Source organism: Nannospalax galili, unplaced genomic scaffold (genome assembly GCF_000622305.1).
Source record: "Nannospalax galili isolate Female #2095 unplaced genomic scaffold, S.galili_v1.0 scaffold175, whole genome shotgun sequence".
NCBI lineage: Eukaryota > Metazoa > Chordata > Mammalia > Rodentia > Spalacidae > Nannospalax > Nannospalax galili.
Window position 1 is genome coordinate 2,223,553 of NW_008336314.1, and position 17,012 is coordinate 2,240,564.

The following is a 17,012-nucleotide window of genomic DNA, read 5'->3' on the forward strand; positions in this document are numbered from 1 at the left end:
AAGAGATAAAAAATGAAATTTCCATTTATAATAATATAGTAATATAATAATATAATATAATTTAGACGCACTTGGAGTCTAAGAGCCATCTTACAATAAAATACATGTGGATAGGTTTGGGAAATGGCTCAGTTAGTCAAGTGCTTCGCACAGAAACTTGAGGACCTGACTCAGATCACCACAACCAAAAATGAAATTTCCATTTATAATAATATAGTAATATAATAATATAATATAATTTAGACGCACTTGGAGTCTAAGAGCCATCTTACAATAAAATACATGTGGATAGGTTTGGGAAATGGCTCAGTTAGTCAAGTGCTTCGCACAGAAACTTGAGGACCTGACTCAGATCCCCAGCACCCATGTAAAAGCAGGGCACAGCTATACACATTGGTAATCTCAGTGCTGGGGAGGTAGAGAGAGTGGATCCCTGGAACTCATTGGCAAACCAACCTAGCTGAATGGATGAAACCCTGTCTCAAGTTGGAGAATGGGTCAGAGAGATGACTCAGCAGGTAAATTTGCTGACTGTCAGGCCTAACAACCTGAGATCAATCCCTGGGATCCACATGGTGGAAAGAGAATTGACTTCCAGAAGTTGCCCTCTGCCCTACACACACACACACGATAAATTAATATAATGATTGAAGAAGACACTTGATGTCAACCTCTGCCCTCCACCCGTGCATATACTGCCACAAACAGGTATATACACCATGCAAAAATACACATGTACAATAAGATCATTAAAATAGGAATGAACCACAAAAATAATATAGAGAGCTGGGCATGGTGGTATATGCCTATAATCTTAGCACTTAGAAGACTGAGATAAGAGAAGCAGGGCAAGTTCAAGGCTAGCCTGATTTACTTAGTGGGCAGCAGACTAGTTTGAGCTACATAGTAAGATCATGCATTTAAAAAGCACAACAACAAAATGTAGAGAGAAGAAAAATAAGTACTGATTGTCCCCAAAGGATGATGAATTAATCACCTTTTTGTTGGGGTGACCAAATACCTGACAATGGTAACTTAGAAATGATTTGTTTTGACTCACTGTTTATTTATTGTGTGTGTGCATGAACATATGCATGTGTGTGTGTGCATGTGAGTATGGGCTTGCCACATGGGCAAGCGTGTGATGGTCAGAGGACAACTTCCAAGAGTTGGTTTTCCCCACACTGCACCATGCTGGTCTTGGTGAGTGAACTCAGGTTGTCAGGCTTGACAGAAAGCACCCTTACCTGCTGAGCCATTTTAGGGGCCCTGAAACACCATTTTAGAGAAGTCAGTCCATGGGGAGGTTAATGGACAGTGAGGGAACAGAGCAGTTCATGCCATGGAAGCCTGGAAGCTGCCTCTTAGTCCATCTAGGCTCCCAGCCTATTAGATGGTGCTGTTCACATTGTGGGTTAATTCTTCCACCTCAGTTAATTCTTTCTGAAAACTGCCTCACAGCCACACCCAGAAGTGCACTTCATTGATCTACATGATTCTAAATCCAATCTGGTTGACCACCTCAGAACCTTACTGAAGTGTTATATAATTCTCAAGATAATTAGTTACTGAGTTTGATAACAAAGGAATGTCATGAAGTTCTATGAATAGGAGAGATGCAGTTTGGACATGGCCTTCTGTTTTCCTCCCAGGATCACCCAGTACACTCCATACCAACCAGAGGTGTCTCAGGGGAGGCTGGAGAGTTTACTCAACTACCAGACCATGGTGTCTGACATCACAGGCATGGACATGGCCAATGCTTCCCTGCTGGACGAGGCGACTGCTGCTGCTGAGGCAATGCAACTGTGCCACAGGTGAGAGGTTCAGCCTGTGTTTCCCTCTAGGAGAGGGACATTTAGTTTAGTCTCTAGCATCTTAAAGTGTGGTTGTGACCCCGTGTGAGGTTACATATAAATTGAATGTGGAGTTTGAAAAAAAAAAAAAAAATCCAGCCATGGTGGTGCACACCTTTAATCCCAGCACTCGTGAGGCAGAGGCAGGCAGATATCTGTGAGTTCAAGGCCAGCCTGGTCTACATAATGAATTCCAGGCCAGCTGGGGCTACAGGGAGACCCTGTCTCAAAAAGAAAAGCCCCAAAATGGCAATGGTAAAAAGTTTTCTGAATACACCGCAACCAAAAGTTAATTAAAATAGAACGTGAAGAATGTGGGGTGTTCTTGGCAGCACCTGCCCATGTTGCATCGTGCTACTTCATTATAGCCTGTTCTGAACACACTACATGCACACTTTGCTCTGTGCATGCTTTCATGTGATGTACCACCAATGAACATTGCCTGAAACACCTCAGCTCAGGTGTAAGACTACTGTATGCTATGAATTGCACAGATGTTTTTGGTTGGTTGATGTTTTCTTTTTTGAAACAAGTTCTCATGAATTCTAGGCTTGTGTCCAACTTTCTAGATAGTTGAGGTTGACCTTGAACTCTTGGTCCTCCTGCCTCCCTTCTGAGTTTCTAAGTGCTGGGATTATAGGCATATGCTACCATGCTCAACAGTGTTTTTATTGTACATAGAAAGTTTTTTCCCCTTAAAGATGCAATAATATGCCGGGCATGGTGGTGCACGCCTTTAGTCCCAGCACTCAGCAGGCAGAGGCAGGCAGATCTCTGTGAGTTCAAGCCAGCCTGGTCCACATAGTGAGTTCCAGGACAGCTGGGGTTACAGGGAGACCCTTTCCAAAAAAAAAAAAAAAAAAAAGATACAATAATATAATCACAAAAACAAAGACTTTTAATATTTTTCCTACCATTAGTCCTCAGCATGTGAATTATCAAGTTAGAATATCTTCAGATTATAGTGTGCTAAAATGTTTGACTCTTTTTTATTTATTTTTATTTTATGTGTGTGAGTGTATTGCCTGCATGAATGTAAGTGCACCTGTGTCATGCAGTGCCCTCGGAGGTCAGAGAGGGAGTCAGTTCCCTGTAACTAGAGTTACGAACAGTTCTTAGCTGCCATATGGGTGCTGGGACTTGAACCCAAGTCCTCTGCAAGAACAGCCATTATTTTTAAACACTGAGCCATCTCTCCAGCCCCAAAATGTTTGATTTTTAAAAACTGCTATTTGAGGATGAGCACAGTGGCACACTCCTTTAATTTCAGCACTCCGAAGCAGAGGCAAGAGGGTCTCTGTGAGTTTGAGGCCAGCCTGGTCTATATATCAAGTGCCAGGCCAACCAGAACTATATAATGAAACCCTGTCTCAAAAACTTGCTGTTTGAGTTGCTTTCAAGTTTCATTATAAAAAATTGTTAGGGGGACTGGAGAGATGGCTCAGCGGCTAAGAACACTGGTTGTTCTTGCAGAAGACCTGGGTTTGAATCCCAGCACCCACACGGCAGCTAACAACTGTAACTCCAGTCCCAGGGAATCCTACAGCCTCCTCTGACCTCCATAGGCATTGCACGACATGGGTGCACTTACCTACATGCAGGCAGTACACGCAAACACATAAAATAAAAATAAAATAAATTTTTTTAGATGAATTTTAGCTTAGCATGAAGACAGATTTCCAACAATTTCTGGATGGTTCTAAATATGCTTCTGCCATTTTGTGCTACACATTTATATGAAAGGTCGTAGTTAACATAGGATTCTCATGTAGATTTGGAAATCTGCCTGCATTCAGTGTCTCCTAAGATTTTGTGTCTCTGTCCCAGAGTGCTCATTGGTCCTCTTTCTTGGCTCCCACAGATATGGGACTGGGAAGTGAGGCCTAGACACTCAGCAGGTATGGAAGTCCTTGTGGTGGAGTCCACTTATGGGCCCTTAAGCTTCCTCAGTAGCCTTGAGGGTGAGTTCAAGCACTCTTAATTGCTGAACGATCTCCTCAGCTCTCTAAGTGCTCCTTATTAATTAATTAATCATATTTATTAGTGCGTGTGTGTGTGTGTGTGTGTGTGTGTGTGTGTGTGTACCTGTGCACGGCCATGGCTAAAGTGCTTTTTTTTTTTTCTTTTGGTCTTTTTGAGACAGGGTCTCCCTGTAGCCACAGCTGGCTTGGAATTTGTTGTATAAACCAGGCTGGCCCCAAACTCACAGAGATCCACCAGCCTTTGCCTCCCATGTGCTGGGATTAAAGTCATGCACCACATGCCTGGCTAAAGTGCTCCTTTTGATAATAAAATTATAAGACATTAATTTGGAAGAGGTTTGTGTGTGTATGTATGTGGTTTTAGTTTTATTTTGTACCTAATTATCCTTGTCTTTTTGTCATGATAGAGATTTTTAAAATTTTAACTATGTTAAGACCGGTTTTATTAAATGGAGTTAGAATGGGGTTGAATTTCAATGGACTGTATTTAGTAAATATTGGTCATTAATTACTCAGTGATTTTCACACTGTGCTCAGACTTCCACTGACTGGCATGTCTGTTTTGTCTTCTTTGAAACTGGTTTTGGAGCTAGGGATGTGGCTAAGTTGGTAGAGTGCTTGCCTGGGTTTGTTTGACTACCAGTGCAGCTTGAATTAGGTGTTGTGGTATACACCTGTCACCTCAGCACTGAGTAGAGATAGAGGCGGAAGGTCAAGGTCATCCTCAGCTCCTTAGGGAGACTGGAAAGTAGGGAGACTGGAAAGATTGTGCCTCAAAAAAAAAAGAGAGAGCAAGAACAAGCCAGAGTTGGTGACCATTGATTCCAGTACTTGGGAGGCAGATGCAGGTGGATCTCTGAGTTTGAGGCCAGCCTGACCTATAAGTTCTAGGCCTGCCAGGCTATGTAGTGAGACCCTGCCTCAAAAATCCAACCAAACAAAAAGAACAAAGAAATTGTCTTTCAGAAATACCTTTGGAAATGTTGTTCAAGTTTGAATGTGGTTTTTCTTTTCAACAGACACAACAAGAGGAAGAAATTTTTTGTCGACCCTCGTTGTCATCCACAGACAATAGCTGTTGTCCAGACCCGAGCCAAGTAATTGATTTAATTCATGCTTTTAAAAAAGATTTATTTTTATTTTATGAATATGAGTGTTTTGCCTACATGCATATACATGCACCATGTATATGGTTGTGGAGGACAGAAGAGGGAGTAAAATCCCCTGGACCTGGAGTTATGGACAGTGGTTTGCCACCATGTGGGTACTGGGAACCAAATGCAGGTCCTCTGCAAGAACAACCAGTGCTTTGAACTGCTGAGCCATCTCTCCAGCCCCTGATTTAATTTGTGTTTTGAGCCCAGGGTAGTACTGAGTTCATCTCTGCTATTTCTCTTTCCCACTTCCAATTTGATTGGAAGCGAACCTGCTTTAAATTCAGTTTGGTGAGTTTTCTTTTTCCTCCTACTTTCTTCTATGAATCTCTCTGGTAAATACACTGTCATTATTGAGGGATAAATACATGGTGAGTTAAGTTGCCTTTGTTTTATAGTAAGTTACTATGGTATTCTGTCTTCTTTGGGTGACATTTCAAATATCAAAATGAACTTGAATCAGGAGGATTCCAAGTCCAAGGTCAGCATGAGGCTCATAGTACGAACCTATCTCAATGTACAGATTAGAGATGTAGCTCAGTGGTAGAGCACTTGCTTAGCATGGGTGAGGCCCTAGGTTCAGGCCCCAGTACCAACAAGGGAAAGAGAGACAGAACCTGTCTCAAAATGAATGCATACATAAATAAAAATGTTTTGGAAAAGGGAGCTCACATAACTTCTATGGTTTGTGTATACTTCCTGTAGACATGTTTTTTTTCTAGATACTAGCATTTTATTTTTTTATTATTTATATTTAAAAACCATACCTTTATATACGGCAATGTAATTTATGTATTAAATGAAACTATAATAGAATTGCTTGGTATAGTTATAAACAGAAGAAAAAAATGGAAAAATTTCAGGTTACAAAACATGTTTAACAAAAATATTTTTCTTGCCAGACATGGTGGTACACACCTTTAGTCCCAGAACTCTGGAGGCAGTTTCAGGTGGATCTCTGAGTTTGAGGCCAGCCTGGTCTACAGAGCAGTCAGTTCCAGGCCAGCTGGGGCTACAGGGAGACCCTGTCTTAAAAAGACCAAAAAATAATGTTTTTTTTCTTTTTCTAATTGGGTCAATGTAAAAAAAATGTATTGAGTGGCTAGTCATGCCTAATTAAAAAAGAAAATCTGACTTTCATAATCACTTCCTCAAAGGAATAACACCTATAGAATGCAGAAATGGGTCTTGCTACTTTGATAGCAAATCGAATTTGCATATCCAGAAAATTGAATTCGCATATCCTCCATGAACATCAAAAATCCCCAAAACTATGCTTTTAAAAAAAATTACCCCTTCTTGCTCTCCTTTCTAAGTATTATAGTATATAATTTGTTTATGTCTGTACCTATATACATTATAGGTTAGGATTCACGTATGAGGGAAACACATGCAATTTTCTTTTTTTTTTTTTTTTCCCACTTTTTAGGATTGGATGACTTCACTTAATACGCATTCTAGGTCCATCCATTTTCCTGTGAATTTTGTGATTTCATTATTCTTTAGAGCTGAATAATATTCCATTCTATATTTATATGTATCATTTTTATTATCTATTCATCTGTTGATGGACAACTAGGTTGGTTCCATTTCCTTGCTATAGTGAATAAAGCAACAGTAAACATGGGGGTACAAATATCTCAATGGTACAGTATGGAGTTCACTGGGTATATCCTGGGAATGAGATGGTTGGGTCATATGGTAGCTCTATTTTCAATTTTTTTGAGGACTCTCCAAACTGATTTCCATAATGACTGTACTAATTTGTACTCCCATCAGCATTAAATAAGGGCTCCTCTTTCTCCACGTCCTCTCCAACATTTGTTGTCTAGATTTCTTGATAATAGTCATTCTGTTTGGGGTAGCTCTAAGCAGTTTTAATTTGTATTCCTTGATGACTAAGGATGCTGAAAACTTGTTTTGTTTGTGTAGCTTTGGTTAGCCTGGAACTCGTTTTGTAGGCCAGGCTAGCCTAGACCTCACAGACCTGCCTGCCTGTGCCTCCCAAGTGCTGGAATTAAAAAGGTGTACTACCATGCCCTGCTGAACACTTTTAAATAGTTGTTGGTCCTTTGTATTCTTTTTCTGAAAACTGTGAATTTAATTCATTAGCCTATTTATTGATTGGTATTTTATTTCATTGGTGTTTAAGTTTTGCCTTTCTTTGTATAGTCTGGATATTAGCATCTTGTCTGATGTTCAGCTGGTGAAGATTTTCTCCCATTCTGTGGGCTGTCTGGGTGCTTCCTGCAAGCATAGTTTATAGGCAATCCACTGCACCACCTAAATGCAGTGTGAGCAGCCCACAGTGTCTGTGTTTAGTACTATAAGCAGCAGAAATACCTCAGCATGGCCACCACTGTATTTGCCTTCAGAACTGGTGGGCGTTCTTCCCTTTACCCCACGTCTCCCTTCAGAAGGAGTTTCTGACATTCTATCATCATTAGAGGGTTTTAGAAATCTACGGATGTCCTTCTTGTCTTCCTGATCTTTTTCATTCACTCAAAGCTGATTGAAGTGAAAGTATGATGGTTCTGTTGTTTCTGGTACTGGTTCCTCAGCTTTAGAAAGCAGTGCTCCTGGTCCTTTCTTGGGAGTAGGTTCTCACGGAGTTGATGGAGAGAACAGGCACTGAGGCTGAGTTGACATACATGAGAATTGGTGTTGACCACTGTGATGAAGGAGGGGCCAGGAATGGTTTGAGGTGAGGGAGGCTGAGAGGACCCTGAGGGAGAGCACAGAAAATGAAAGGAGCGTCTCCAAAAAGCAGCTGGTGCTAATTAAAATGCCCAGTCCAGAGAGATGGCTCATATGACATGTTCAGAGTTCAATTCCCAGAACTTAGAAGAAGGAGAGCATCTACTCCCCTAACTTCTACCATGGCACTCAAGTACCTACACCCAAAAACACACATTATGCAAATGGATACATACACAATAATAAAATTTATTTCTTGTCTTTCCAGATATAGGGGAGTACTTGTAGAACTGAAGTTACCCCACGAAATGGATTTCAGTGGCAGAGATGTCAGTGGGGTGCTGTTCCAGTACCCAGACACTGAGGGAAAAGTGGAGGATTTTACAGAACTTGTAGAAAGAGCCCATCAGACTGGGGTAGGTAAACCTCTTTGGAGGTCTAGGGAAGTATGTCCCAGTTTTCCTCGTCTGTCTTTTGCTATATTTTAATTTTTTTATACTTCTCACATGGAATGGTGAAGTTCATTTATTTTTTTATTATTGTTGTTATTATTATTATTATTATTATTATTATTATTATTATTTAGTTCCAGCTAGCCTGGAACTTGCTATGTAGACCCAGCTGGCCTGGAGCTCACTATGCATACCAGACTGGCCTTGAACTCACAGAGATCTGCCTGCCTCTGTCTCCTGAGTGCTGGGACTAAAGACATGCACCACCACACCCAGCTGAAGTTCATTTATTTTGTTCACTAATTCTTGGCACTTAGTTAAGTGTTTGTTGAATAAATGAACAAGCAAATGGAATTCACAGAAATGAACCAACCCTGCCAGTCTGTCTATAGTAGAGTGAACTGTCTCTTCTCTCAAGGGAAGGTAACAACTTTGACCCTTCTCTCCTCATTTCTTTTTCAGAGCCTGACCTGCTGTGCTACTGACCTTTTAGCTTTGTGTATTTTGAGGCCACCTGGAGACTTTGGGGTGGACATTGCCTTGGGCAACTCACAGAGATTTGGAGTACCATTGGGCTATGGGGGTCCACATGCAGCCTTTTTTGCTGTCAGAGAAAGCTTGGTGAGGATGATGCCTGGAAGGATGGTGGGGGTGACAAGGTAAGGTAGCACCCCTATAGTGAGTATGATCTTCCCTGGTCTTCTTTCTTTTTAAAAATGTAGCTTCATTTATATGTATGTGTTTGTGTCTGTGCCTGTGTCTGTTACTGTGAATATATGCCATGTGTGTACAGGTACCTGTGGGGGCCGGAAGAGGATGTTGAACCCCCTGGAGCTAGAGTTATAGATAGTTGCGAGCCACCAAATGTAGGTGCTGGGAACTAAACTTGGGTCCTCTGAAAGAACAGCAAGTGTTCTTAGCCACTGAGCAATCCCTCTAGCCCCCTGTTCTTGATTACAAATGTTGACTTTTTTCTCTTAATTGACCCATGTGAGATAGATTAAAAACAAATTTAGAAGAGAGAATCTGGGTTATGCGTAGGTACTTATGAATACCACAAATCTGTACAATTTGAAAAAGTGAGCATACTTTATAAAGTAGTATAATAATCACCTACAGGTTGATAGAAGCCTTGAGAGATGGAATATTTTTTTAAGTGTGTTGTGTCCAACCACTTTATTTCTCAAAGTACCACCTTGTGGAAGAGAGAACCCACTCCCACAAGTTTTCCTCTGGCCTCCACACACTGGCATGCATGCCCATACATACACACCCACAAACACACACACACACACACACACACACACACACACACACACTCAATATAATTTTTAAAAAGTATCATCATGTCACATGGTTATATGTTCAAATGAGTGCAGTGAAGGTCTGGGAGTAAGCTGAGAAGGTAAAGTGTTTGCGCTACAAGCATGAGGAACTGAGTTCATATCCACAGCACCCACATCAAAACTAGGCATGATGGCATATGGTTTTAATCTCAGCAGAGAGAGAGGGAGAGAGACAGATCTCCAGGGCATGCTACACTGGTCAGCCAAGTCCAGCCAAAATAGCAAGCTCCATAGTTTATTTGGAGAGACTTTGTCTCAAATAATTAGGTGGAGAGTAGTAGAGGAGGACACCTGATGTCAACCTCTGGCTTCCATCCCATACATGTACATATGGTTGAGCAGACCACACATGCATACCACCATCCCTCTCTTTCATACACAAAGTGAGATTAAAAGCACTCACTGAGCATGATCCAGATTACTTCTGGAGGCTTCTGCCACATGGCTCTGAGGCTTGGCTGCTTCTCACTGATGATGCTTTCTGGGTTATGAATTTAAAGGAATACCAGAATTTTTACCGGGGAAATTTATCATAATCTTTCTGATAAAATCTAGAATAAAGCTAGGCATGGTGGCACGTGCCTTTAATCCCAGCACATGGGAAGGGAGGCAGAGACAGGTGGATCTCTGTGAGGTAGCCTGAGCTGCATGAGACTGTGTCTCAAAAAAAAATTGAGATATTAATATAAGTGAATAGTTGCCATTGGTGAATGATGTGAAGGTGATGTGAAGTTTTGAAACTCTGAATTTGTGATGTAGTGGGTTTTTGATGTAAGAATAACAGCTTTCTGAAGTACTCTTACATCAGCTTTGGTGATGTCTCTTTAGTGAGGAAATATGATGAGGCAGAGGACTTTCTAATTTAAAAAGTTGGGTATGTTAATTAATATTGGCTGATTTTTTTTTTTTTCTGTACTTTTTTGAGCTGGCCTGAGACTCACTAGGGAGACCAAGCTGGCCTCAATCTCACAGAGATCCATCTGCCTCTACCTCCCAAATCCTGGGGTTAAAGGTGTGCACTACCACATCCAGCAATATTAGCCAATTTTAATAATGAATTTTTTTTGTCTTTTTGAGACAGGATCTCCCTGTAGCCCCCAGCTGGCCTGGAACTCACTATGTAGACCAGGCTGACCTCAAACTCACAGAGATCTGCCTGCCTCTGCCTCCTGAGAGCTGGAACTAAAGGTGTGCGCCACCACACCCGGCTATAATGAATTATTTCTAAAAAATAGACCCTACATAGGTTGATGAAATAAAGATTAGGATTGGGTATTTCCAGCACTGGGGATGCTGAGACAGAAAGATTGGCTGTGAGCTACAGGCTAATCTGGGATACATAGCAAGTACTAAGCTATTCAGGGCTACATGGTGAGAACTTGTCTCAATAAAACCAAAGCAAGGGGAAGAAAAAGACTTGAGTTTTGTGTCCATCAAAATTTTCAATTACGTTAAAGAGGGAAGTTTTGTTGAGATAAGTAATAAGACTTAGCATTCCTTTCTGCTCGGTCTCTTTGAACCTCTAGTACAGAGTCTATTCTGTCAGGGATTTCCCTCCTTCCTGTGTCAGCCAAGAGTGTTCGAGTGCCATTTAATCCTTAGTCATTGTCATTTTGTTAGGTAAGGTAACTCCTGAGAAATTTCCTTTCACTATTCTGAGCCTTGTTATATATGTCTTTGGGCCTCAAAGTCCAAACTAAATACCTGCAGTCCTTTGTAGCAAAGGAAGATTTAGGAGTTGTCTGTGTGTGAACTCTTACCCAAGTAAATCTGCTAGATTACCTTCAGCTAGTGTGACATTTACTATTAGATGCCACATTATGGCCAGCTGTGCCTTAAAAAACAAGCCTGATTCTTAGCATCCATTTCAGCCAAGCATGGACCCAGACTGCTGAGAATCTGTTCTTCCTGATTTTCTTGGAACTATGCTCCTGAGCATTCTGGATTGGAACAGTGTGTCCAGCATGAAATGGGGAAATAAAAGTCAGACCCTTATCAGAGAAGAATTTTGCCCTTTGATCCCTAGACCTAGAATACCACACACACAACTACAATTTCTCTCATTATTTACAATGAGAATAAGTGCTGTTAGCAGCACTTTTATATGTAAAGCATGTACATACACATTATATATTATTTTGGGTGGAGGGTAGGGAAGGTTCATGAGGGATTAAGGTCATATGCCCCAGTCACAAGGGGCTCAGTGAGCTTATTCCCATGATGAGCAAGCTGTAAGATTTACTGTGTGGTTGTAAGGTTAGGTAAAAGTCATCTATCCAGAATATGTCCATATTATAAAAGTCAATACTGCAAGCTGGGAAGAAAAGATGCTAGTTCATCTAAGGCACCCCTGGTGCTGTGATGCTCTGTGTTAACTAGATACATTATGTCAATCCAGGGATGCCACTGGGAAAGAAGTGTATCGTCTTGCTCTACAGACCAGAGAGCAACACATCCGGAGAGACAAAGCCACCAGCAACATCTGTACCGCTCAGGTAAATCATATCCAACCTGGCAACTGAATGGTCTACAGTCCACAGAACTGAGCACCTTACCTCACCCATTTCCTCATTCATTCACCAGTGTGCACACCAGACACCGCCAGATCTTATTGACGAAGAAGCCTTCTGGTTTTTTAATTCTACTGTTGTTCTGCATGTCACATACAGTGTCTGTTATTCACCTCGTCGTTAACCAAAAACAATTACAAAGGCAAAGAACTTTATCAGATTTTATTTTGCTGAAAAGCAAATCATCAAGATCTTGAACTGACTAAGCTCAGAGAAAGGATAAGGGAGCCACTCTTTAATTTCAGTTTACATGTGTTATAAAAACTGAGATCATGGTTTCTCGCTTTCTTGGTCATTGAGCAGTCCATGTGGTGGAGGTTGGGCATCCTCTGTTAGTGCTGAGAAGGAAACTGTCCAGGAAGAGGATAGGAAGGCAGAGGTGATATGCCACAGGGGGAAGTCCCGACTGGCAGTTCCCAGAAGTCATAGGGGTCTAGGAGCTCATGAAAAACGTTTCTGAAATCGACAGAGGAAAGGTAGAGTTTCTTGGGGTTCTGACCACCCTTGTTCGTTCAGAGCTTGAGTCAGAAGGACTTAGAAACCCAAACAAACCTTAGGAGCAGATGGAGGGCCACTGGTGGGCATAGGATCTATTCTAGATGTACCTCTTCCATTACAGGTTGGAGAGCATGAAAAATCTCACAGCTCAATGGGAGGTGCAGTATTCTTCCTTCTCAGGTGTTAGCACCAAAAGCACCTGCAAATTTTAGAAGTCTTTCCTGATATACAGTGGATAATAAGACCTTTGTGTATTTATTTCTACAGCCACAGGTCTTTGGAGACTTCTCCTCAGTGGGTTTTTTTTTTTTTTTTTTTTTTTAATTTTTTTTTTCCAAAAAAAAAAAAAAAAAAAGGAAGCCCTTCTGGTCTCCCAGTGGCATAGGAAGGGTGAAGTTGCAGACTTCCTCTCACTTTTTACAAAAAAAAGTTATTATTTTTATTTTATGTTTATGAGTGTATTGCTAGCATGTGTATAAGTGCACCTGTGTGTCATGCACAGCCCATGTAGATCAGAAGAGGGGTAGAACTGGAGTCACAGATGGTTGTTAGCTGCCACGGGGGTGCTAGGAACCGAACGAACCCAGGTGTTCTGCAGGAGCAATGACCATCTATCTCTCAAGCCCCTCCTTTTTCTCTTTTGACCGGTTGCTTAATCTTTAGGTGATGCTTTGCTTTCAGTAGCTTGTCCTCCCTCTCTGGAAATCTCTGCTTTCCCTGGAGTTGACTGCTCCTGTTTGGCCCGTTTTGTCTGTCTTTCTAGAATGTGCCTGTTGAATTGCAAGCTGATTCAGGGCTTCAGTTTTCTGCTTCAGGGTTTGAAAATCGTTTTCCAGGTGAACTTTAGGTGTCCGAAATGAACCTGTTAACAAACATAAATTCTGCTGCTTCTTCATTCATTCCGTTCCACTCATGTACAGCTTAGATTTCATCATCTCTCAGTATTTTTTTCCAGTAATTATAAAATGATATTTGTCCTGAGGAATGGCCATACTCTGTCTTACCTGAGTTTTAATCTTTCCATTTTGGTGATCATGTAGTTCTTCATAACCTCTTTCATTTCATTGTTTGTTTTCATGACTGGTTTTATAAAAAGCATCCTTCAGTTTGCAAGCATAATATTGTCCTCTTTTGTTTGTTAAGACACAACTGATGTCTTGAGTTCCTTCTTTTATGACGTATGTCTTTGACTGTAACTTTTGCTTCTTCTGCCAACTATTCTGTCATCTTGACCTTGCATCATTTCTATTAGCATTAGAGGATTCACATTGGACCACTCAGATTTGCATCATTGATGGAGCAGACTGTCTTTTTAATCTCTGAAAATCTTTAATGGATTATATTTTAAAATAGTTCTATAAACTTGTGGCTTTACAAGTTTATAGAACTATTTTACAAATTCTCATCATGTTTATCTCTCGTTTTCTCCTTTGAGACTGGGTCTCATGTAGCCCAGCTTGGCCTCAAATTCACTGTGTTGTTAAGGATGAACTTACCTTGAGCTTCTGATCTAGCCTCCAGCACTTGGGAGTTAGAGGCATGTGGATCATGATTTTGAGGCCAACCTGTTCGGCATAGTAAGACAGTATGGAAAAAAAGGTAATGAAGTTATTTTCAATATATAAAATAATACATCTGCGTTGCAAGACAGCACAAGAGGAGGCAGACGAACGTCTAGGCAAAGCGGGCACAGAAGGAAGACACAGAGGCCGGAGGATTTGGGCTTAGAATAGAAACTTCAGTCTGGTAAGAATCTGTATAAATAAACAGAGTCACTCGTGAAAGAGACAGAAAAGAAAAATCTTAAATCTCCCTAAAGGGGGCTGGAGAGATGACTCAGCAGTTAAGAGCACTGGCTGTTCTTGCAGAAGACCTGGGTTTGAATCCTAGTATTCACATGGAGACTGACAACCATCCGTAACTTCAGTTCCCGAGGCTCTGACACCTTCTTCTGTCCTCCATGGGCATTTCACAACATGGTGCACTTAAATACATACAGGTATAGCACTCATATATACAAAATAAAAATAAATAAATAAATAAATCTCCCAAGAAGCCAGATGCAGAGGCACACACCTGTAATCTCTGCATTGGGAAGGCTGCAGCCAGAGAATTTTGAGTTAAAGTACAGCCTGGGTTATACAGCAAGACCCTATCTTAAACAGCAACAAGTACAAAGAAAGAGGGACTGACGAGATGACTCTGCGGTTAGAAGTGCTGGGTATAGGCCTAATGATGTGATTTCAATCCCTGGGTTCCTCAAGGTGTCGGGAGACAATTGCTGAGCCCCGCCCCCCGCCATTTATTCTTTATCAAAGATAGTCCTACTATGTAGCCCAAAATGGCCTCGATGTCACAATCCTGCCTCAACCTCCTAGGTACAGAGATGACAGGTGTTGACCAACATGCCTGACTTCCAGAACTTGTGTGTAGTTTTGTTTGTTTTAGGCAGGGCCTTAGGTAGTCAAGGCTGTATTGAGCTCCCTCTGTAGCCAAGGATGCCTTTCGACTCTTGATCCTCAATCTTGGAAGTGCTGGGATTGTTTAATTTACCAATGGAATTTAAATTTTCTTAAGTTCTTATTCTTGGATCTCTTTTTATATTTAAATGCTTTCCAAAGGGTTTTGTATTTTTTAGATTATGTTTTGAATTTGATTAAACTTCTTTTTGCAATGCTGGAATATTGAATGCAAGGCTAAGCATGCACTCTACCACTGAACTACACCCCAAACTCCACTGATCTCTCTTTTTAAAATAATCTTTCTATGAACACCCGTGTGTGCATGCATGTCAATGTATGTGAGTGTGAGTACATACATACCATGGCACTTGTGTTGAGGTCAAAGGATAGCCCCCAGTGTCAGGCTTCATGCCATCATGTCTGGCCTTATGTGGTTTCTGAGGGTCTGAACTTGTCACTTCCCTTGCAGGGAAGCACTTTACCCACTGAGCTGTTTCCCCAGGCCTCACTGAACCCTTTGATTATTGAAATTCAGTCTCTAGTGTTTTAGCCTTAAGAAGATCATATTCCCTGAGTTTTTTGAGTGTTTGAAAATTGCTTGTTGCTTTCATTCTTGAAGAGCTATTTAATTGCGCATAAAATTCTCAGATCTCACTTTTTCCCTTGAGGTCTTTATTGTTCCCACTGTCTTTCAACATTAAATATTACTTTTTGGTGCCTAAAAGCAACCTGTTCTTCCCCTTTGTGGTGACATGATCACGCTGATTCAATGAGACCCCCTTTACAGTGGTGAAATTTGAAGGTTTCATATAGACTTCAGAATATCTTGAGTATTCTGTTTACCCTCAGATAGTCAAGCAAGCTACTATAAATAGTTCCCAACTGTTATAGAGAGGGAGGAAAGTGTATTGTTTGGCTTCTCTCTGTTTTCAATTTGGGCATCCCAAGTCAGGCATCTTTTCCTTCCATCCGTCTTCTATCACGTTGTTGCACATGACTGAGTCTTTAAATGTTCTTTCTCGTTTTAGGCCCTTTTGGCAAACATGGCTTCTATGTTTGCCATTTACCATGGTGCCCACGGGTTGAAGCATATTGCTAGAAGGGTTCATAATGCCACTTTGATTTTGTCTGAAGGTAAGTCAATTATGTTTGGCATAACAAGACTGAAACATGAGTAAGTACAACCGAAAACTTGGTGTTTGCCCAACCCTGAATGCAAAATTATAGGTGAAATAAGAAACAGAAAAATATTTTCAGTACCTATGATGAACTAAGTGTTAGTATTTATGATAGATAGTTTTCACTCTCTGTCATCCCTATGTACAAAAAGGATGAAGATTCTGATAGAAATGAGCAAAGGTGAACATTAAAAAGAAATAATTATATGAATATATGGCTAGTGGACACATGTAATTTCACTCTCCCTGTTAATCCAAGAAGCCTAAATTAAAACAATAGCATTTTCCCCAATCGCATTGTATGCAAAACATTATCTTTTTGTTCAGTTTTGTCTTGGTGGTATTATTGATACTATGTCTAATGTGTCCCTGCTAACCTCCAGCTCACCATGTAGCTGAAGATGACCTTGATGCTAGGAATGTGGGCATGTGTCATTATGTCCAACTATTTCATTTTTTTATTTTGTTTTTTGGCCTCTTTGAGACAAGGTCTTCCTATGGCCCCGGCTGGCCTGGAACTCATTATGTAGACCAGGCTGGTCTCACAGAGCTCCACCTGCCTCTTCCTCTCGAGTGCTGGGATTAATGGTGTACACCACCAAGCTTGGCTATTTTTAAAAATTATATTACATTTATTTATTAGTATGTGGTGGAGAGGTACATGTACAGTGGTGAACACATGGAAACCAGAGTTCAACTTACTGGAGTTGGTTTCCTCTTTCCACCATGTGAGTTCTAGGGATAGAACCCAGGCCAAACCCCCAACTATTTTATTATTTTATTAATTTTTCAATTTTTTTAATTTTTTTATTTTTTT

The 17,012-nt window shown here is 40.9% G+C and overlaps 1 protein-coding gene across 2 annotated transcripts in view; it reads left to right on the plus strand.

The window, feature by feature from the left end:
• The window catches only part of Gldc (glycine decarboxylase), a 119,568-nt gene that overhangs the window by 32,283 nt on the left and 70,273 nt on the right, over window positions 1–17,012 (plus strand). For both annotated transcript variants that reach the window (XM_008831097.3, XM_029562519.1), the window contains 6 exons: window positions 1,653–1,817; window positions 4,858–4,935; window positions 7,958–8,105; window positions 8,604–8,800; window positions 11,886–11,982; window positions 16,046–16,151. In XM_008831097.3, the coding sequence (XP_008829319.1) occupies window positions 1,653–1,817; window positions 4,858–4,935; window positions 7,958–8,105; window positions 8,604–8,800; window positions 11,886–11,982; window positions 16,046–16,151 (791 nt within the window). The remainder of the gene's footprint in view (window positions 1–1,652; window positions 1,818–4,857; window positions 4,936–7,957; window positions 8,106–8,603; window positions 8,801–11,885; window positions 11,983–16,045; window positions 16,152–17,012) is intronic.